We start from the raw sequence: 23937 nt of genomic DNA on the forward strand, positions 1-23937 counted from the left end.
GAAGTTTTTAATTCGACCGTGTTTGGATTTTACCATTCTTGGATTTTTTACCCTTCACCGGACTATCCATTCATGTGACATCTTTTTATCATTTTTCTTTTACCTCCTATTCCCCTTACCTCACTCTTTTTTTTTTAACCAAGTAAGATCTGTGACTTACTTGTGGTTTCATTAAATACTTTTACATGCAAAATCCGATCCCGCATTTTGCTAATTCCTGCCCTGTGATGAGAAGGAGAGTATTTCTTCGAAACTCCGCGGATTAAGGACTGTCCACTTGTGCTTCCTTTTTAAAATTAAATATGTTTTTAACTCTTTTTCAAGATGTCTTTTAACATATTTTATTAATAATTTGTTCATATTATAAGCTCTATTTACCTTTTCGGTTTTATTGAGCTTTTACATCTGGTTGAGATTACTTGTAAATATTAACTCTTTAATATTTTTAATATATTTTAAGCTTACCATTTAGATTACCTTGGTAAACTTATTGTAATTTTTATTTATATATATATATGTTTTATTTTTTTATTACAGTTTTATCTGCTTAGTTACACATGTTTCAGTTACTGAATCGCATTAAACGATCTAGTAACTTCATCAGAAAAAAGCAGATAAAACGGTAATAAAAAAATAAAACATATATATATATATATATATATATATATATATATATAAATAAAAATTACAATAAGCTTTGCAATAGTATTGAGCACTTTCTCCAGGTTTTTACTAATTACCATTTTTGCTAAATATATATATATATTTATATATATATACTTTGTATACACACATTCATTAAAAGAACATTTTATATCACGCAACAAACATTACATAGATGACTATATAACATATACATGGCTTGCTCCCCCTCATTTATACATATCTATTTTATATACACTTGAGATACACACCTCCATGTCATGGGAGCCCCCCCCCCCCCGCAATGTAACATATATATATATATATATATATATATATATACGAGCAAACAGTTAATAAAACATGTTAAAAAACACTTTGAAATGAGTTAAAACATATTTAATCTGAAAAGGAAACACTAGATAAGTTGATAGTCCTTAATCCGCGGAGTTTCGAAGAAATACTTTCCTTCTCATCAGAGGATAGGAATTAGCAAAATGCGGGATTGGATTTTGCATGCGGAAGTATTTGATGAAACAACAAATAAGTCAAAGATCTTACTTGAAAACAAAAAAAGTGAAGCAGAGCGAATATGGTGAAGAAAAAGGTGATTACACATGAATGGATAGTCTGGAAGATAAATAATCCAGTGATGGTAAAATCCAAATATATAACTTCAAGAAAGTTTTTTTTATACATATATATATATATATATTTCTCTGGAAATCTACTTTATTTCATTATAATATATACCAATTCTTATTTAATAAGCTCAATGTAATTACAGAGCAATATAATAAATGATATTGACCATTCTATAATTTATCCCTTAAATTCAGTTGACGTTTACAATTCTTGACAGTACCTTTTTCGTAGCACAAAATCAATCACTTAATTATTATATCAATATATAATAATTATGTGATTGATTTTGTGCTACGAAACAGATACTGTCAAGAATTGTAAATGTCAACTGAATTAAAGGAATAAATTGTAAGATGGTCATATCATGAACTTTGGAATATAGACTTTTGTCATTTATTCACTAATATATATATATAGGAGCAAACATTTAATAAAACATGTTAAAAAACACTTTGAAAAAGAGTTAAAAACATATTTAATCTGAAAAGGAAACACTTGATAAGTGGATAGTTCTAATATAAGCTCTATCTCCTATTTGGTTTTATCGAGCTTTTACATCTGGTTGAGATTACTTTATTAATATTAATTCTTTAATATTTATAATATACTTTAGTTTTACCATCTTGGATCATTTTGGTAAATTTAATTGTAATTTTTATTTTATTTTATATATATAATTAATTATTTAAACTCTTCAGCTTTATAAAATGTTGCCATTTTATGGGGGGGGGGGGTTAGAACACCCAAATAAAAATATTTCCCCTCACATATTTAATGAAGACTGCTTTTAAAATGTAATTTAGTTTAAAATTGAATACATATTAAAAATTTCATGAAAATCTGACTACTAGTTCATTTCTGTTAGCTTTATTTTAACACGTTGTGTTAAATACATCTGTCTTCACATAGAAAATGATCACTACATAGAAATGTTGTTTTAATGATTTTGGTCTCGCATTTTCATTATTACACTGTAAAGAATTTTTTTTTTTTTTTTTTTAAATATATTACTAGTTTTAGACACAAAATGATGATGTGGCTGATAGTGTGTAAAATGTTGGCGATTTCACACAACAATTTCGACATCACATTTGTTTTTTTTTTTTTGTTTTTTTTTTGTTTTTTTAAACAATTAAATGTGAAAAAATCGATTATGTTCGTTGCCGCTAATTATGTTCATTTAATCAAGTTGCGGAAAAATTTAAACCGTTGAATAGAAATTTATACTTTTGAAAAGCAGAGGAAAAATTGAAAGGAATTTTGGAAACATTTAAACTGTCGAATAGAAATTTATACTTTTGAAAAGCAGAGGAAAAATTGAAAGGAATTTTGGAAACATTTAAACTGTCGAATAGAAATTTATACTTTTGAAAAGCAGAGGAAAAATTGAAAGGAATTTTGGAAACATTTAAACTGTCGAATAGAAAGTTATACTTTTGAAAAGCAGAGTAAAAATTGAAAGGAATTTTGGAAACATTTAAACTGTCAAATAGGAATTTTTACTTCTGAAAACCCCTTTTATTTAATCTATTATGTGTCTTTTACATATTATGAAATAAATAAACATATTTTTAAAAAAATGTTACATATATTCTGATATTTGAATACAGAGAAAAAGCAAGTCGAAACTTTTATGCATGGTGATGATATCGATTCAATCACTGCATTGCTCGATTTTTCGGCCTTCATAACCAAAGAGTAAAATTAGTTAAACTGCTAAATTACTACAACAAATAATAAGATACGGTGCTTCTATATTATTACAAGTGAAGCATGCATGGTCCCTCTGGAGTGCACAGTGAACAAGGTATTAAAAAATGACTAAGTTCAGCATTTCCCCCCCCCCCATTTAGCTCCAAAAGTTCCCCGGGGACATTAAATCCTGGTGAAAATGCAGTTTTAGTCCTTAATATATGTTTGAGTTCTACACCATGCAAAAAAAACAAATGACTAAGAACATCATTGCTTTCCGCCACCCCCCTCCCGATTTAGCCCCAAAAGTCCCCTAAGGCCTTAACATATGTAAATTTGAGTTCTGCACCATGCAAAAAAAAAAAAAAAACAATGGCTAAGTCCATCATTTGCTCCCTCCCCCATTTAACCCCAAAAGTCCCCAAGGCCTTAACGTATTAAAATTTGAGCTCAGTACCATGCAAAACTGCTAAATAAACATACACAGAAAATTTTGGACAAATATGGTAAAATAGTCCCAAAAATGGAGTGTTTTTATTAGCCCTAAAAGAGCCCCTGGGGCACACCCAAGAGTTATTGCGAAGTATAGACAAATGAAATTATATAGAAATCGGTTAGTTACAACTTTTCAGGAAGTTTTATAAAAATCCAAGGCATCAATTTTTTTTAATAAGCACAAAAATGTCAATTTTAGCCATTTTAACCCAAAAGGCATTCTGTTACTTTTTTTAGTCATATCATGTTTAATGTTTGTACAAAATTTCAAAAAATTCAAAGGCATAGTTATTGAGAAAAATGCAGACAGATGAATAGACAAGGGTGAATTTACAGATCCACCCTTTTTTTGTCGGGGGACCAATAACAAAAAAACAAATAGTACCTACATAATTGTCAGGTCTCAAATAGTAACATATCCAAAAATTACAGAAAATGATAAGGTAGAAAAATAATTATGAAAACCTGTTTTCGATAAAGTTTAGATGGAGAATAAATTTTGTCCGACATTTTGAATTACTTTCGTCGCATGACATAAACAATAGAACTTAATTATCTCCCCTGACAACTTATCTCTTTTTTTTAGTATGTATACTATAGTGATTTTGCTTCCTTTCACAAATTTCTTTTTTCATCAATAATTATTTTTCTACCTAATCGTTTTTCACAATTTTTGGATATGTTACTATTTGAGACCTGACAATTATGTAGATACTATTTATTTTACTTGAAATTCGATATTTTTTTTTTTTTGCTTGTATAATATAGAAGCACCTAAGTAAATAATAATGCAAATATCAAGAAGTTTCATTAGAAAACTCCAAAAAACAAAACCGTCAAAATCAAGAACTACTAAATATAGCAATATTTTGTTTGATTTTCGATTTTTAAGCAATTATCGTGACTTCCCAGATAACTTTCTAATGTCAGAAATTTTTTTCTTGTCCTAATTTAAGACTCGGAACTACTTGTTTCAAAATAAATAAACACTTTAAAATAAGTTAAAACACAAAAAAAACGATTCAGGTAGGTAGAAGAGTAATTTATTTTGCCTTTGGTAACATTTATTTTTTATATATTTGTGTGTGTGTTTTTTTTTATTGATTTTGCTGGTGTTTTTCTTTACCGTTTTTTTCATCTTGTTGTCTACACTGCAGAATGCCCGTGATAATTTATAAACAGTCTCTCACAAACCCATGTCCATACAAATATGAACAAAACAAGTGAAGTGATACGCTTGTTTACTGCAAGATGACACAGTTTTCTTTTTTTTTTTTGTCTTTTTACTAGAACATCCGTATCAAAGATGGACGTACATTTTCCTGTTCCTTCACGGAAGAAAAAACGTGGCTTTCGTCCTGAGAAGTTCAGTTCTCTCTTTCCTCTTCCGATATTGGCAGATCGTAACCAAAAGCCAAATTTTTGCCCGTCATTCAGCGGCAAGCTCGAAGGCAACCACGTTCGAATAGAACATTCTGGCGATGCTTACTACCTCTACAAAATGGTAAGGATGCAAACAAATTAGGTGCAACTTTACTATAGTGTGTCGTCCAACCCAATCGTGTATTTTTGAACAAAGGCATTTCAGGGAGGAAAATTATTATGTACGTACGCTTCATGTCGAAATTAGTATAAATTCCAAAATTTACGAAACATCATCCAGAAAAAAAAGCATGTAGTATTAATAAGAATAAGCAAGATGGCCGACTTGAAAGCAGTTATCTCTCCTTGATTTCAAGCATTAATCAAGGGTTAATTTACAGTGAAATAGCAACTTTAAAAATTGTTTTTACTTATAATTAAGAATTATTTTTCTGCTAGACCATTTTTCATAATGTTTGGAATTTATACTAAAAGTACATAATAATGTTTTTCTCCGAAATGCATTTTTTTTTTCAAAAGACGCACTGTAGTAAAGTTGCACCACAATTTTTTTTTTTTTTTTTGGTGGTGGTGGGGGGGGGTATTGGATTCATATCCTCCATTGGTACAACTCTTTCTTGATATCAGTTTTGATGCGTTTTGCTGCAGTTTGGAGAATTGATAATTTCTGTGCTTCCTCATCATTCTCCCGAGATGAATTGTAATATTCACAAAGAATGTCACAGATTTTTTTCCCTAAATGTCACAATGTCACTGCGGCCTTCAGTCACGAGTACAGAGTTCCCACATCGACTTAGCAGCTTTTCTTGTAGGCATTTATTTTCATATGTTGTGAATTTATTACCATGTAAACATTCTTCCATTTTAGTAACAAGGTCTGATATTGTTAGGGGTTCTTCATCATTTTCCTCTAGGAACTCGCATGCTTGAATGCCTCATCCTCATCACTGCCCTTTGATCTTGGACTTTTTCATCATTTGATGGATTCAGCTGATGTGAATTGTCTTGGAATATTCCACATTGTACAGAAGTTGACGCTACATGACTTGTGGTAAACGCAGTCTGCTGCGTGAAGCTCACCACCAAAATATTTGATCCGGCTTTGAATAGCAGTGGCCCACTCATCCTCTTTGGTTTTGCAATGGACCAATATAGTTTGAACAAATGCATCTGTCTTCACATAGAAAATTCTTTTGTCACTTTTCCATTTTTTTTTTTTTTTTTTTTTTACACAGTGATCACCACTTATCAAGGCCCGGAAGCCACTCAGGGATAAGGGTTATTGCATGTACAGTACGTTAGTGTGGGGGGGTTTAATAAAAATGTCTACTTAAGGGGGCGGTTCATTAGGAATTTGTTAACGTTGGACTTGAACACATCCAAGTTGTAGTCCGGTGGGAAGCAAGCAGACGGAACAGAGTTCCACAGGTGTGCAGTTCTAAGAAAGAAGCTTTGTTCATGGAATCCACGTTTTGATTTAGGCACAGATATAGAGTGGGAGAAATTTTTCACAGTGGATTCAGCTAGACGGGTGTTTTTCGTGAAAGATTGGCGAGGGGGGACCAGAGATTGGAGTTCAGACGAGCACCTGCCATGGAAATAACGATAAAACAAGGATAGGCTCGCAACGTCTCTTCTGTGGGAGAAAGGTTGCAGGGTAGAGAAAAGGGCATCCCCCACTAAGCCACGAAGTCTATTTTGTACTCTGTCAAGGCAGGAAAGGCTGTTTTTAGCAGCTCTTGCCCAGATATGGCAACAGTATTCCATCCTTGGACGTACTTGGGTCTTTTTTTGTAGTAACAGTTCTACAAAATAAGCAACATGTTCTACCGTCATATGGTTTCAGAGAAAACAGGAGCGCTCTTTTTTCATTGATCAAGCAGAATCACCCTTGCTGGGGAGCAATAGCAATGTCCTTTTTGTTGATGCAGTTTACTCGACACGTTTTGTGAACACATGTTCTTGGGATTTGTACACAACTGGCCAACTGGTAGATGGTCTTCATCAAAAAAGAAAACCGGTTTTCATCGAATGGAAATGGAATCAGGTTGTCTTTTCTAGAGTGACAATTTTATCGTTCCATCCAGTATTGAATCTAGGTAGAACCATGGAGAAGCACCCATTTTTCTTTTTGTGTTTTATGTGTACTTAACTCAACGAGCGACTAATAGCAACACCAGCAGCAGCAAACAAAGTTTAGCGTACAAAACAAACTGATAACGTCACGGCAATCTCTCTGTTACTGCAATTCCTTAATCATAACATGAAGTTCAGGGTTGAGAGTAGGAGTACAAAGAGATCCTCATTCATTCCAGGGCAACAACGGGGATGCCTGCTAAATAAACTCAACGATCAATGTCCACCATTACGCCAACTGAAGACACCTCAACATTTTCTTTAAAAATGACGACTTTTATAGGTTTTTGGGTATGCTGAAAACAAATATCACAGGGAAAATTAGCGCAGACAAATAGTTTTCGAGATATAGATACCTGTATACTGTTACGTAATTTCTAGTAGTTTTATTTGGCCGCCATCTTTGTTGTTTCAATGAAATGGGATATTGAGCATGCGTGCGCACGCTGTAGACGTTCTGTGTAGTTAATTCAATGCAATTTCGAAAGCCATTCTTACCATAAGTAGGTGGGGGTGTTTATTCCGAAAGCCGGTCTTAACATGGGGAGGTGAGGGGATGCTTATTCCAAAAGCCGTTCTTAACATGGGGATTCCAAAAGCCCTTCTTAACATGGGAAGGTGTGAGGGTGTTTATTCCGAAAGCCGTTCTTAACTTGGAGAGGTGGGGGGGGGGGCTATTTCGAAAGCCGTTCTTAACATGGGGAGGTGGGGGAGTTGTTTCTGAAAGAAATGAAGAAATGATATTCAATGAACGTTTGTATATCATAGACTTAACTACACACATCGTCTGCATGCTCACTATCCCATTTCATTGAAACAACAAAGATGGCGGCCAATTCAAAGTACTAGAAATTACAATGCATAATACAGGTATTTATATCTCGAAAACTATTTGTCTGCGCTAATTTTCCCTGCAATATTCGTATTCAGCATAGCCAAAAACCTTTAAAAGTTGTTGATTTATCGAAAAATGTTGAGGTGTCTTCAGTTAGCATAACGGTGAACATTGACCAACTTGACTTCTATACTTATGGGCCATTAATTTAGAATGAATGCATTATACCAAATTGATGGTTGAATATGGTTACATTTATTTGTGCTCATTTTTACATTAAATACTAATCCCTATTAATTCCAGTAGTTTCTGAGAAAAAGTGGAACAGATGGATAGACAAAGAGAAATATACTATAGATATTGTTGTTTTTTTTTTATCCAGGGATGCTTCGGAAAAGGGACTTTATCCAGGAGTTTGCCTGAATATGGAAAATCGCAGAAATATATTGACGTACCAAAGGATGGCAAAATAGTTCCTCTTAAGATGATGAATTCCAGAAAGTAATTTACATTTTTTTTTTTTTTTTTTTTTTTTTTTTCTGAAAAAGAAAAAATTGTAAAAATCTCACAGACGGAAGACGATATCTCGATTTGGTAAGACATGTGCATGCACAGAGTTTTAGTCGAAGTTTTAAAACTTAAAATATTATTTTTCTAAAATAAATGATGAGTTACAATAACGTTAGCACTTATACAATATGTGACACAGATAAAAATTGTGTTCTAATAAAAATTTATCAGTATCCTTACGTGTCAGGCAAAAATAAGATTCTTCACCAAAACTTAAGAAAAATTATCAAGTAAAATTTCAATCAATAGTTTTTGTATTTCGACAATCCACCATTGATAAAACAAATGGTCATCTGAGTTTCAGTCTACGGCCCCTTCTTGCTAAACTTTCAAAAAAAACAAAAAAAAAAAAACACTCGACTAACTACAACCACTATCAACAATTTCCCCCACTTTCTATCTGTACCTAAATCTAAACACAGATTCGACAAACAAAATTTCTTTCTATTCCACTGGCCTGCTGCCCAGCCAATTACAATATGGTAGCTTTCAAGTCCAATGTAAACAAGTTCTCATTAAAGAATACAAATTCTACCAAATTTACATGATTAGAGATTACTACACTACCAACTTACATTCATTAACCCTTATCCTTGAGTGGCCTTCAGGCCTGGATAAGTTGTGATTCACTTGTAAAAAAAAAATGCTTCTTATCAGAAGAGAAGAAGTCGGCATTATACAAAAGTAAATGTAAAAAGACATCACCAACTGTGAAAACATTCAGATTAAAAATGGAAAAGTTTTTGAGATTAGAATTGGAAAAAAATATTATGAGGGAGGGGGGGGGCAATATGATGGGGATAAAAAAAGAGAAGGGATAGAAAAGTTACAAGATTATATAAGAAAATGAAAATAAAATTTTTTAATATATATATATATATATATATATATCCCTATATATTTAGCTCCCCGCTAAAATAGCACACACACAAAGGAACGGGTGATTGAAAATGGTCTTGAACCATTTTTAATTTTTCTTGCCTGATGAGATCTGTTATGATCAAAACGGTCTGCACATCGTAGCAAGATATTACTGTATTTACATAAAGAATGATAAAAATATATATATATATTTGGCACTTGTACAGTTTAGTCAAGACATTAAAAAATAAAAATATTGGAAAAAGGTTATATTCTACGTATCCGTTTTGGATTGAAGATTTCCGAAAAAAAAATTAATTTAATTTGATTGAGTAGTTTGTTTTGTTTTTTTTTACAGCGGAAAAACACGTTTTTATGAGAGCGCATTGAAGTCAGCCATTGTGAAAGTTGCTGAAGCTGAACAACATGCCATGGGGAGATAATTTCAGTTAAAGTGCCGGCACTCTCTTCCCATCTTTAATTCTAGCTTTTCTTCCTAAAAATCGAACCTTTTGCTCGGTATCATAATAAATTGTTTTTTCGCTGTAAAAAAAAAACTACTTGATGAAATTAAGTGAATTTTTTTTTTCGGAGAACTTAATTCCATAACGGATACGTGCAATATAACCTTTTTTTCGATATTTACATTTTTTAAAGTCTTAAACTGTACAAGTACCATATATATATATATATATATATATATATATATATATACATTACTATTCCAAGTTAAGAATATTCAGAGAATGAATTATACAAGAATATTCAATAGAAAGCAAAGCAAGATATACATTTTATTTGTTTTTACTTGAACATTTAGGTATAGCTACACAATCATGAGTATGTTTTAGTCAATTAGTTATATATAACTAATTGACTGAAACATACTCATAATTGTGTCGTGATACTTAAATGTTTATGCAAAAATAAAATAAACAAATAAAAGTGTGTGTATATATATATATATACATATATATATATATATATATATATATATATATAAAAATTGCAATTAAATTTACCAAAATGATCCAAGATGGTAAAATTAAAGTATATTATAAATATTAAAGAATTAATATTCATAAAATTATCTCAGCCAGATGTAAAAGCTCGATAAAACCAAATAGGAAATAGAGCTTATAATATGAGCAAACAGTTAATAAAATATGTTAAAAAAACACTTTGAAATGAGTTAAAAACATATTTAATCTGAAAAGGAAACACTAGATAAATGGATAGTCCTTAATCCGCGGAGTTTCGAAGAAATACTTTCCTTCTCATCAAAGGGTAGGAATTAGCAAAATGCAGGATCGGATTTTGCATGCAGAAGTATTTGATGAAAAAACAAGTAAGTCAAAGATCTTACTTGAAAAATCTTTGACTTACAAGTTGTTTCATCAAATACTTCTGCATGCAAAATCCGATCCTGCATTTTGCTAATTCCTACCCTCTGATTTCGAAACTCCGCGGATTTAGGACTATCCATTTATCTAGTGTTTCCTTTTCAGATTAAATATGTTTTTAACTCATTTCAAAGTGTTTTTTAAGATATTTTATTAACTGTTTGCTCATATATATATATATATATATATATATATATATATATATATACACACACACACACACACACACAAGCTATATACTCAGGGAATTTTTGATCTACAGACTTGAAATTTGGAATATAGAGTATTTAGGTATGTGGAAAACTTTTTAATCAGTTTTCATCTGGATAAAAGGCTGCTAAGGTGTCAAAATTGAAAAATTGGTATGTGAGGGTTATCGGATTTTTATTTGTTTATCAACTGTTTCACAAATGCACATGCATGAATCATTCACATGACAGATTACTTATTTTAAGAATAAGTAGGTTTGAAAATACTTTTTAAAGATCGTGTCAGCTGGCCTGATGGTTATCGTACTTGACTCACTGTCGTTAGATTTTAATTTCAATCTCAGCTCAAGTATTTTCTTTTTACTTACAAGAAATGAACTGTTTAGAAGAAAGCGTAATACTCGCATGCACGTGTCTCAGTTTCTTTCATTTTTTTTTTTTTTTTACTTCATTTTTTTAAGGAATTTAACATTACATTTAATAGCTACAATATTTCTGTTCATAATCAATAAAAAATCTGCATTAATTAAAATATAATATTTATGCAAATTTTACAACCAGACAACGCCGGGCAGCCTGCTAGTATATATATATAATTATTTTTAATACCTACAGACACTAGCGTTTCATCCTTTCGGAAATCATCAGTGCAGGGAATTACAATTACAGCCAGTTGGGGGATTCAAACTCAGCCACGAAGCCATCTCTGAATCTATTAGCAAGGAACAAACCACACTGCCAACGTTAACCATGAGAAATGCAGATGGTGCCGTAATCGACTTAAACCTGGCAGGGTTAAAATTATTTCCATGCTAGAAAAAAATATGTCCGAGTCATAGTGCACCATTTATAACACGATCAGCTGGTCACTGGCGTGTGACCGGCTTCACGTGTTACACTAAAGGTCTTAGAAACAGTCCCGTGAAGATGGGCCAATCATTAGGGTCGGAATATCAAGAAGAAAAGAGATGTTGGATGTAGGTGTGTTGCCCCTCCATTCTCTCAAGTGACATCTTCACCATGGTAGCATTCTGGTTGGAATCTTCTCTCTTCGTCCTCCGGACCGCTTCGTTCTTTAATGGAGACATTTATGTCAGACACAAGAAAACACAGAACACGACACAATCGTAACATATATGAAACATAATTATTTTATTTTCCATTATGTATACAATAGATGTCACAAAAACAATTTACACTTGATAACCTTCAAAATTAACTAACCTAACTAATGATGAGAGGGAAGGGGTGCCCCCCCTCTCGTTTACGGAGAGAAAGAAATGTGTGTGCTCACCCCATGCTGTCCGGACAAAAAGAGGCCGATAGAGGAAAGTAGTAATACACACGGACGAAAAAACGCTTTGGATAATCACAGATTTCAAGGTAGTTCTACTAAAATAGCCATATTTTTTAAACCAAAGCACTTCAAGTCTTCAAATTACTACTGTTTTGTTCGGAAATGAATATACTTTCAAATGAATTAATAAATATGAATGTACATTATATATTTTAAGAGTTTTAAGCAAATAAAATGATAAAAATGTGAACGTCATAAAATGGCGTTTCGGTAAGGTTTTGTAATGACCCCCCCTGTTTTCTAAAGGTCCGTACCGTGATTGTATGAAGAATTTCGTCAAGAAATTTGGGAATCAATAAGAAGAGGTGTTAATCTTAATACTGTCAAGTGTCCGAAATATTTTTGACCATTTCTTTTTTGTCGTGTTAAAAATAAGACTTTAATATGCCGAGTATCGAACATTTTGAAAAAAAAATTCTTCGGACACCCAGTAGTAAGTAAATCAATCTTTTTACTATCTTTATCAATTAAAAGTATTATTTTATGTTGAGTAGGACCGCGGTAATTGATAATTTAAAAGGACCTACCCGAAAAAAAAAATTGTTTCTATTTATCGAATTTGGTCAAATGAAGTTAATATTACTAGAAGCAGCAGCAGCTACAGCCTGTAGAATCAGCCATAGCACAGTGTATAAACAAACACGCGTTCTTTAATTTTTATTCAAGAACGAATTAAGAAAAACAAAATGAAACAAATTAAGAAAAACAAAATGAAACAAAATGAAAACATAATGAAATATGAATATAAATGTTCTTATGTTTAATTAGAGCTATTTTGTTATCAGAATAACATTAGTTTAGAACTATTCGGTTTTCAGAATGTATAATAACAACAATCCCAACCAATTCGGCATTATGAATCTGTTGCAATTTCTCACATTTTTTCGTCAAATTTAAAAACATGGTTAAAAAAAACAAAATAAACTTTTGTAGATATATAGCTTGCATGCACTTTTATTCTTTAAATTAGTTTTGAACAGCGAATTAAAACAATGTTTTACTGCGAACAGCCACAAATGTTTTTTTTCAAAATCAAAATAAGTATCAAAATCTCGTTTATACCTAGATTCGAAAAAGTTGTCAAAAAACAAATATATAACAAATAAATGTTATCAAAGGCAAGATAAGTTACTTTTCTACCTAACTGGATAATTTTCTAGTGTTTTTATTTAATGTAACATGTTTATTCAGCTCGAAAAACGTACAGTGTTTACCGATGTAATGTATTGGAAAATTAAAAATGGCGCCCGGCCCGACTCTCTTTGACACGGTAAGTTTGAGAAAAGGAGTTAAAAATTTAAAAAAAAAAAAAAAAACTATACAAAATACTGTTAAAAACTCACCGAATATATGTCAGCCTATGTCACGGTAACATATATTGAGCGAGTTTCTAGCAGTATTTTGTCTACTTTTTTATTTTTAACTCTTTTCCCCAAACTTACCGTTTCAAGAGAGTCGGGCGGCGGGCGCCATTTAAAATTTTCCAAAACATCGGTAAACACTGTTTTCAAGCTGAATAAACATGTTACATTAAATAAAAACACTAAAAAATTATCCAGTTAGGTAGAAAAGTAACTTGCTTTTGATAACATTTATTTGTTATATATTTGTTTTTTTGACAACTTTTTCGAATCTATGTGTATAGTAATACAAACCCTCAAAATCTATATCAATATTCTTGAAATTTTAAAAGCAGTTAGAAAACACATCAAACTACAATTAGGAAGCTTTTTATTTCGTTAATTTTTTTTTCTACTTATTAAGCGAAAGATATTTTTACAACCTGCTCCAGCGTAGTATAAACGGCCTATGGAATTAACACCTTCAACCTCGAAAATAGAAATCAACAAATTTATGGAATTTTCTTTGAAATTTCGCAACGCAGTTTCTTATTAAATTAAAACTAAATATATAATATAAAGCCAATAATTATGAACCGCTAACAGTAAATATGAGTGATGAACGCTCTCTTTGAAAAAAAGCTCTCTTAACTTCACCTCTAATCCAAATTATGTGTGGCAAGTCTCCTCCTAAAACACTCTTTAACCCTAACAATAACACTAAGTTCGAGTGGCAAGCCCCCCTCCCCCTCCAACAAAATACCTCTGTAAGCCACATACAAGCATCTAAAACAAACAAACAAAAAATAGATCCTTCCTTAAAGAAAATACACATAAAAATAAATTGGTTAACTGTCCTAAAATGCTAGAATGGCCAGGAAATGGTGAATTATTTTACATTAAATTTTTGTGAAACTAACAGCTCCCCCCTCTAATATTGTTTTTGTTAGCTTTGTCTCTGTCAAGTTTTCAGTATGTTCACACCTAATTTTTCTTAGCCCTACAATTAATTCAAAGTCCGAATGGCAACCCTCCACATATTCTCATTGCATAGAAACCCTCTTAAAACTACACATAATCATCTTAAAAAAAAAAAAAAAAGCATGCATATTTTCCCATAGAAAAAAAAACAGTTAACTGCCCTAAAATGCTAGAATGATCTGTAATAGGAAATTATTTTACATTCAATTCTAAAATAATTTGTTTATCTTTCATTAAAGTTTTTCATGGCATTTTATACATAATTTCCTAAAAAGTTAGAATCACATTTTGGAGGGGTGGTCAGAAGGAGTTGAGTGGGGTTAAACAAAAGGTGTTAATCTACAATAATACCAAAGAAATATTGCAATATATTCATTTTTAAATGGTCTTATGTTTAGATTTAGGTTTTTTGTACATAAAGCACATTACAATTCAACTTTGAGTTCTCCAACTTCTTTTCTGTTTATGGATACATGGCATTTTTAAGGAATTGCTGCATATTTATGCACATTTATTGCAGATTATTTGGAAACCATAAACTTTGGGAGATTTTCAGTTGCATATTCTGATTCCTTGTACAAAAATACACTTATACAGTAAATTTCATTTTTTAGTCTTGTGTTTTAACAAAGATATGACATTTTTACTGAAAAAGTAGTGTAAAAAATGTGACAAAACGCATATGGTCTTAAAGAGGGGAAAATATCCAAACGTGTGAGGCACAAAAATAGCCATAAATTCCTTAATTTTAATCAGATTTTAAAAATTTAAAAAGATTCTTTCTTAGCTCATCAAGCTCTTTCTATGCATACCAATATTGAAATATTTCAAGCTATTTCAATTTTTTCATGTGTATTGCTACTATAAGATTGTATAAAAATGTAGCAAAATATAATAAAAAAAACATGAAACATTTATAGGGGTTTAAGAATAATTTGTTCGTTTTTTTTTTTTGTTGTTTTTTGTACAGAAAGATTGTATAAGAATTTAGCAAAATATAATTTTACTTTGCATGCACTTTTAGAAAAGGTGGAAAGGGAATTCTGTGGTTGCATTTCTGAGTATCTCTATGCTTATGGCCAAATCACCACCCAGCCATGCTGAAGAGTGTTAACAGCCATGACACTGAGATATAGTGCCACACGCTGCCAACATTAACCACGAGAAATGCAGTTGAAATTAACATTTATATAAAGTGTAAATGGCGAGAGTGATCCTATGATTATAACACCATGATCTGCGCATGTGACCTTAAGTGACCAACTTAGAGTGCTCAACAATAAGAACCGAGTTCTTAAAGGGTTTTTTTATTTTTTTATTTTACAAGGTGATCACAACTTATCAAGTTCCGGAAGCCACTCAGGGATAAGGGTTATTGCATGTACAGTACGTTAGTGTGGGGAGTTTAATAAAAATGTCTACTTAAGGGGGCGGTTCATCAGGAATTTGTTTACGTTGGACTTGAAGACATCCAGGTTGTAGTCAGGTGGGAAGCAAGCAGGCGGAACAGAGTTCCACAGGCGTGCAGTTCTAAGAAAGAAGCTTTGTTCATGGAATCCACGTTTTGATTTAGGCACAGATAAAGAGTGGGGAAAATTTCTGACGGTGATTTCAGCTAGACGAGTGGTTTTCGTAAAAGATTTGCGAGGGGAGACTAGCGATTGGAGCTCAGACGAGCACTTGCCATGGAAATAACGATAAAACAGAGATAGGCTCGCAACGTCTCTTCTATGGGAGAGAGGTTGCAGGGAAGAGAAAAGGGCATCCCCCACTAAGCCACGAAGGCTGACATAATAATGACTAAAATCATTTTTATTTTATATATATATATATATATATATTTGTAGTCATCGACATACAGTCCTGTTTCGTTGTATCACAACTCATCAGTGCCGCTAGACTAGCATCTCTCTCAAGCCAAGGATTGAACCTAGAACCGTCGTGTTGACAGTCAGCAGTTCTCCTACTCGACCACGGAAGCGACGCCCGTAAATAACTCGTCAGAATGTCTATTTAAATAGACATCCACCACCACTTTTACAGTGCTCAAACCGCCTGTTTGTAAACAAACAAACAAACAATAATTATAATTAATTATATATATATATATATATATATATATATAAAATAAATTACATATCAGGTATGTTTAAAAGCCAAATCATTACGCAATATTATGAAAATAAACAAATATTTTACTCGTTTGAAATTTATAATTTCAATATATTTAGTCAAACTCCATCCTCAGTATTTTGTACATCTTTTTTCTTTTTTTTTTCCTTCTTCTTTCTTGCCATGTTGTAAAGTTGGAGAAAGAAAGATCAAACGTACATAATTTATTTTATTCAAATTAAATCAACGCTTCTGTAACAGAACTCACACCTATGATATATATAAAAATTAAGGTAAATTTGTGTGTATATATTTTCATCTTACTAAATCTAGTTATCGGCCTTTGTGAGAATAGATTTCCAACAACAACAACAAAAAAAGTTGATTTTTCTGCTTCTTTTATTTATTTTGTACTTTGATTCTTTATCTGCGTGTAACATGGCCGTTATATTTGTCGCAGGAACAAACAAATAAAACAAATACAAATAAATATCCGATTTTAATTAATCGAAATTTTTATTGAGATGAGTAATTTTTATTGAGATGAGTAATTTATTATTTATTCATTGCAGATTATCATCCTCATCTTTTTGCTGTTTCACGTTTCAACCAACTCAGGCCTACATCAGGTGTTTACCGCTACAGGATAGGAACTCCGAATTTCCTAACTGTATCCTCAGCAATTGCTGCCTTCTATACTTGTTCCATAGTTGTTGCCACATTGTGGCGCAGTGGATAGAGATGTTGAATCTCTACGGTTCCAGGTGAGTATTGTCTGAAGGTAGCAGTTTCAATCCTACCCAAAGGCTTAGTTGGCCAAAACTTGGTGAGACAACAACAACTATGGAAGGCAGTAATTGTTGAAGATACAATTAGGAAATTCGGAGTTCCTATCTCGTTGTGGTAACCATCTGACGAAGGCCAGAGGAATAATAGTTGGCCGAAACGTCATGAAACAGCAACTAAAAGATGAGGATAATAGTCCGCAATAAAAAAAATGAAATAAATGATAAATGTCCGGTTCGGTATTTTTTCAATTTTTCATTGTTTCGACATCACTTAAAAAAGTCTTGCCTTCACATTTAAACGTCCATTTTCTTCAATGTTGGCTCCTTTTCTCTTACATCAGCCAGCCATTTCTTAGTTTTAGGCAGACATACAAACATACATACATACATCTATATATTTTGACGTTGACTTCATTTCTCTCGCAAACACGTGTTGCAGTTTTTTCTCCTTTTTTTTTTTTACTTCCTCTTCTCGCGCACACTTCCTAATTTTCGGTCCTGGATATGACCTAAAACTATATCCGATGGTGAGGCCCTACCTTGCGGGCCTTGGGGAGTGTGGAGCCACCCTTTAATTGCCATTGCTCCCAGGTCCACTCTGACCCGGAGTGGTAGTACCTGTTAGGGTCCCAACTATGGGTTAAATAGAATCTGATTTAAAAAAAAAATATATACCCCATTAAAAATAGTTCCTCAAAATAACTAGATTTGGCATTAAATAACCTGAAAAAGATTGATATGCCGTAAAACAAAAACAACCAACCAACCTAATTTGCATATTTTCTGCTGCTGCTGCTAATCTCTTCGCATGCTGGCCATCCTTTGCTGCTGCTGCTGCTGATACTTTTCCATACGCTCACACGCACAATGTTACACGTGTACGTTGACTACAATGTTTCACCTGTTGTGCTCGCCAGCTTTCTTTGTGTGCTATTGTCAGATTTCGAGAAAGGGGGGGATTTTTGTCTTTTGAGTGTATATATTTCATTACATGTGTCTCTTTGTCTGTATGCAGTGCTACCAGATCAGGCTGTCTGAAGATATTGGCTTCCTGAGACGAAATGCACCTAACATTGATGTTTTTTGTTTTTCTACTTCCTTTTGCAAAACTTAATTATGTTCTACAAAAACAAAAACAACCACCCACCTACTCCCCCTTTTTCCTTTTTCCCATTTCCCTTTTCTCTTTCTATCTCCCCAAATTCCTGACTGGTTTCCTAATTTAAAATGCACCAAACATTAATACTGTAACCCTTTTCCCTTTACCATTGCAAAACTCATTCATGTTCTGCAGGGCAGGGAACAAAAACGATAAAATCCACTATAAAACAACCAAACCAAACACTACAAACTAGCGATTGAAGATACAAAGGGCTTGAAGGATAAAAACCTAAAAAATAAAAGGATGCAACATGAATACAAATAACCCGAAAAGGCGTAAAACAAAATATTAAATAACCCCAAAAATTTTTATATGCCATAAAACAACCAAACCAAACTCTACAAATAAATATTGGAAGATATAAACAACTTGAAGTATAAGAACTGTTTCGAAAATAACTGGATGTGGCATTAAATAACCTGAAAAGGGTTAATATGCTGTAAAACAACCAACCAAACCAAACCTTTGTCAGTATCTTTGTATATGATCGTGATACATCTAGTATTTATGTGCATATATATATATACATGATAAAGTTCACCATACCTTTTTTTTTTCTGTTATCTTGGTCTTCTCTGGGATTCGATTCTTCCTGTCACTGATCGATGAACTGCAAAGAGCATCTAAGATGAAAATACAACACCGATTTTCTTGCATGGATTCTTTATTTCATCTACAAGTGAACTGGGGGCCTCTCGTTGTTGACGCAAGCTTTTTTTTTTTTTTTTGTGACGCATTTGTTGTGCCAATCTCGACCATGTCTGCTCCGTCCAAAATCAGAAACCATACTGAACTTGCATGCAAGAGAAAATATATCTTCCTCTTTTTCTTTCTTTCTTTCTTTCTTTCTTTCTTTCTTTTATGCTCTTCCTTTCTTTTTACGTTTTCTTTCACACAAACCGAATGACCTATTTCAGGTGTTATCGCTGACTCTGGTTACAGAGTTTGGCATGCGTCAACACTTAACCTTTGAACCCTTTTTGTACTAATCGACCTTCACAGCAAAATCACAATTTTCAACATGCCGGTGTAACCCGGGATAGATTACATATCACTATTTGAGTTGATAATCTTCCAAGAATCTCAAAGAGAACTCTTCATTTCATAGGATTTAAGTTATTTTGCCCGGTGGAATCCATGTTAAAATAAGTTTTATGTACGTGACCGATATATATATATTTTTTTTTTCAGGTACCTTTGCCATCTGAAGTGGAGGGAAGCACTGCACAAGAATTCAGAAATGACTGAAGAATCTGCTAATAAACATGTACAAATTGGAAACACAAAAAATGATGCAGAGAAAACAGAATTAAAAGATGATAAAAACAACCTCATCAGCACCTCGTCTACAGATGAGGCCTGGACATGGTCTCCAGACTCCCAGGTAGAGTTACCCAGTTACACACACATTTTGGCATTTTTTTTTTTTTAAGTGGAAATCACTCCAGACAAAGCATGAAGCCATTTGATCTAAAGAGGTATAAAATAAATAAAGAACAAACTACTTCAGGATCCAAAAACAGCCAATGATAAATGTGAGATGAATATGTACGGACTCAGAAAGCAGAAATTCTTCTCCTTTTGTTCGAAACATCACTGGAGGAATGCGAGGATTAAAGGACAAAATAGGGAAGCGAGTGAAACAACTACTATTGTATTTTCAGTAAAAAAAATGTTTATCGCTACAGCAACAAATATTGCAGCCATGACACGAGTATTCTAAAATATTCTTTTCAGAGTTATGTCCCCTGCATGTAGCCTAATACGGCCTACTTTATAACGTCTAAGAAAAATACGATTTTATCCAATTTTCCGTAAAAATTACTTTTAACTAGAAATAAATTTCTACTCAATGATTTTTCGTAATTTTTGGATATATTACTATTTTCGTCATGATAATTAAGTACATAACATTGTTTATGCTTAAACAACATATTTTTTTAAAAAATCGATGATTGTATCTTAACAAATACCAACCATTTTTTTTTTTTTTTTTTTTTGCGCATTCATTAGTATGTAGACTTGGGTGTTCAGTGATTTGAAGTTGCCTCTTAGGTGTGACATGTGATAATCAAATACAGTAGAACCCCAAGATACAGTGGCGCTAGGATACGTTTTGTTTTTTTTTTTGTTTTTTTTTTGTTACAATGTGGAATACAATGTTTTTTTCGGACCCTGGTTACGGTATTTGCCCCACTTTACGGTGTTATTTATAATGTTACTAGCCTGAGGTCAAAATTGAAAAAAAATCGTTATACATTTTGTATATTTATCTTAGTTTATTTTTAACTAGCATGGGTGCCCGGCGTTGCCCGGGTGTTTGGAGGTGTGGGTTGAGCAAATAAATAAAAAAAAAATGTGGTTGTAGGCTGGCACGCTCGAACCTTTATCGCGAAGGAGGAAAAGGATGTGAAAATAAAAACATGACGTCTTTGCCGTTGCGTCCATCGCCAAACCGGAAGTGGCGAAGGTTTAAATTAAGGCTTGTCAATCGAAAAGAAAACCTGTTACGGTATTTGCCCCACTTTACGGTGTTATTATTATTTTCGAAAATATTGGCGGAAAAAACAACCCCTCCCTGTAGAAAAGTGCCCAGTTGAGGGTGAAGGAAGTAATGTTTTTAGCCAATTTTTCAATATTTGTCGTCCGAAGGGTCAAGCTTCAAAACAATACCAATCTTGTGAGAATCTGTCACCTCTGTCAAAAGTTTTAGGCAGAAATACAAACATACATACATACATACAAACATACATTTAAACAGACAGGTGAGATTTATATTATAGATTTGATTATGTACATGTGTATTATATACTGTACTGTATTTTGTGACTAATTTTTAATGCCATGTCGCGGGATTCTACTGTATTCAAGGGCCTTATGCAAAAGTACCTCTAGCTTGAGCAGTGGGGAACGAACAACTGATTTCCATATGCGTTAAGTTTAGAGACATTATGTTGAACAAAGATGGTGGCAGTAAATCAAATCGGCGAAGAATCAATACAGTCACAATCTCGAGTGTTGAGTAATTCTTTAAAACAAAGATAGCGGCATTATATCGGTGAAGAATGAATGTAGTCCTGATCAGCAGTGGTTCAGTCGTGTCAAGACGGAGATTGATACCGAACTGACTGGAATCCAAAATTCAATATTTATATAATGAGGTCAGCGGCTTCTCATTGGTTGATTGTCCTAATGCGTAGTTATAAATAAGATTGTCCAAATTCATTATGGACCCAAAACATTTTAACAATATGTTATTATTATTTCTAGATAGAAAGGACGAGAAGGGAAGTTAGAAGACCATAAAGGAATTAATAATAATTCTCTCTATATATAAGAGCTAGGTACATCCAAGGATGGAGTACTGTTGCCACATCTGGGCAGGAGCTGCTAGAAAGCACTTATCCCGCCTTGATAGAGTTCAAAATAGACTTCGTAGCCTCGTAAGGGATGTCCTTTTCTCTTCCCTGCAACCTCTTTCTCATAGAAGAGATATTGCGAGTTTGTCTCTGCTTTATCGTTATTTTCATGGCAAGTGCTCGGCTGAGCTCTAATCTATGCCCCCCCCTCTTGCCAGACTTTCACAATAAACACCCGTCTAGCTGAAAACACTATCACTAATTTCCCCCACTCTTTATCTGTGCCTAAACCTAAACATAGATTCCATGAACGAAGGTTATTTCTTAGAACTGAACGCCTGTGGAATTATCTTCCGTTTTCCTGCTTTCCAGCTGACTACAATATGGTTGTCTTCAAGTCTAACATAAACAAGTTTTTGATGAACCATTCCATATAAGTTAACAAATTTACCGAATTTCCATTACTAACGATTACTATATTGTCAAATTTCTACTGTACACTCTTTAACACTTATCCTCGAGTGGCCTCTTAGCCTTGATAAGTGGTGATACCTATGTTTAAAAAAAAAAAAAAAAATTTTACTTTTTTCCAGATGAAAACCGATTAAATATTTTTCACGTGTCTGAATACTCTGTATACCAACTTTCAAGTCTTTAGATCATAAATACGTTCAGTATATAGCCGAGAGTTGTCCTCATACATACATACACACTGTATGTGCTGATTGTGAAAGATTTGTTGAGAAGTGTTCGCTTATTTTTTTTTTATTGGAACTGCAGAGGAAGATGAAGATTACTTTATTATATAGATTATAATTCTATCTAATAATTTTCTGTAATTTTTGGTGTACACTAATATTTTTCACGGATAAGCAAATATATCTACATTGCATACAGAAAATTTTTTTAATAGTTACTTCCCTTGAATAATGGTGAATAGTTACTTCCCTTGAATAATGGTGAATTTCATCAGCCTCCCCCCCCCCCCCATTGAGAGCCTATGCTTTAGAAGAACTGACTTGATTTTCAACAAGTTGTAATCGATTTCTAAATTGCAAGTCTAGCTGAAACCACTATCAATGATTTCCCCCCACTCTTTGCCTAAACCTAAACGTAGATTTCATGAACAAAACTTCTTTCTTAGAACTGTACACCTGTGAAACTGATTTAATTTATTTCCCTGGATCTGATTGGTTAAAGAGTTTCCCCCCTTGTTTTTGTCATCTACGATGTTGGATTTTCTAGAATGTTCTCTTTTTAGTTTCTATAAAAATCACATGTGTAATTGGTTAATAAATATTTTGCAGGCGTTATTTTCTGTAAAATTATATATATCAAAAAAAAAAAAAAATTATGAAAATCGATCCAGACCAAGGTATAAAGCCATTTGATTTAAGACACTAAAACAACACAAAAAATACCACTTCACGATAAAAAACTAGCTAATTGTTATGTACCTGTCCCGGGATATGAACGTGCAACAAATTAAAAGAAAAAAATCAATAATTCTCCCAACTCTTTATCTATGCCTAAACCTAAACGTAGATTCCATGAACAAAGCTTCTTTCTTAGAACTGCACGCCTGTAGAATTGTCTTCCGTTTTCCTGCTTTCCAACTGACTACAATATGGTTGTCTTCAAGTCCAATGTAAACAAGTTCTGGATGAGCTGTTCCCCTTAAGTAATCCAATTTATCAAATTTACACTACTAACAATGACTACAACATGTTCCCTTTGATCACTGTGCACTCATTAACTCTTATCCTTGGGTGGCCTCTCGTTCTTGATAAGTGGTGAACCCCTTTGTAAAAAAAATAAAAATTGCAAGTGAAAAAAAAAATTTGATTTCTTCTCATTGTTTTTTTTTTTTTTTTTTTTTTCTTTTGGTCAAATTTAAAAAAATGATTATGTTTTATTTCATGTTTGCAACCATGTTATGGATGAAATGTTTATTTTTTTTAAATTAA

General features: G+C 32.8%; 1 protein-coding gene across 2 annotated transcripts in view; it reads left to right on the forward strand.

The window, feature by feature from the left end:
• LOC145279990 (tRNA-splicing endonuclease subunit Sen2-like) overlaps positions 1-23937 on the forward strand; it is a 133884-nt gene that overhangs the window by 82940 nt on the left and 27007 nt on the right. For both annotated transcript variants that reach the window (XM_080131592.1, XM_080131593.1), the window contains exons 2-4: positions 4765-4978; positions 8211-8329; positions 19803-19995. In XM_080131592.1, the coding sequence (XP_079987718.1) occupies positions 4765-4978; positions 8211-8329; positions 19803-19995 (526 nt within the window). The remainder of the gene's footprint in view (positions 1-4764; positions 4979-8210; positions 8330-19802; positions 19996-23937) is intronic.

This window comes from Euprymna scolopes, chromosome 7 (assembly GCF_053919585.1).
Source record: "Euprymna scolopes isolate OS-2025 chromosome 7, ASM5391958v1, whole genome shotgun sequence".
In the NCBI taxonomy this organism is placed as follows: domain Eukaryota; kingdom Metazoa; phylum Mollusca; class Cephalopoda; order Sepiida; family Sepiolidae; genus Euprymna; species Euprymna scolopes.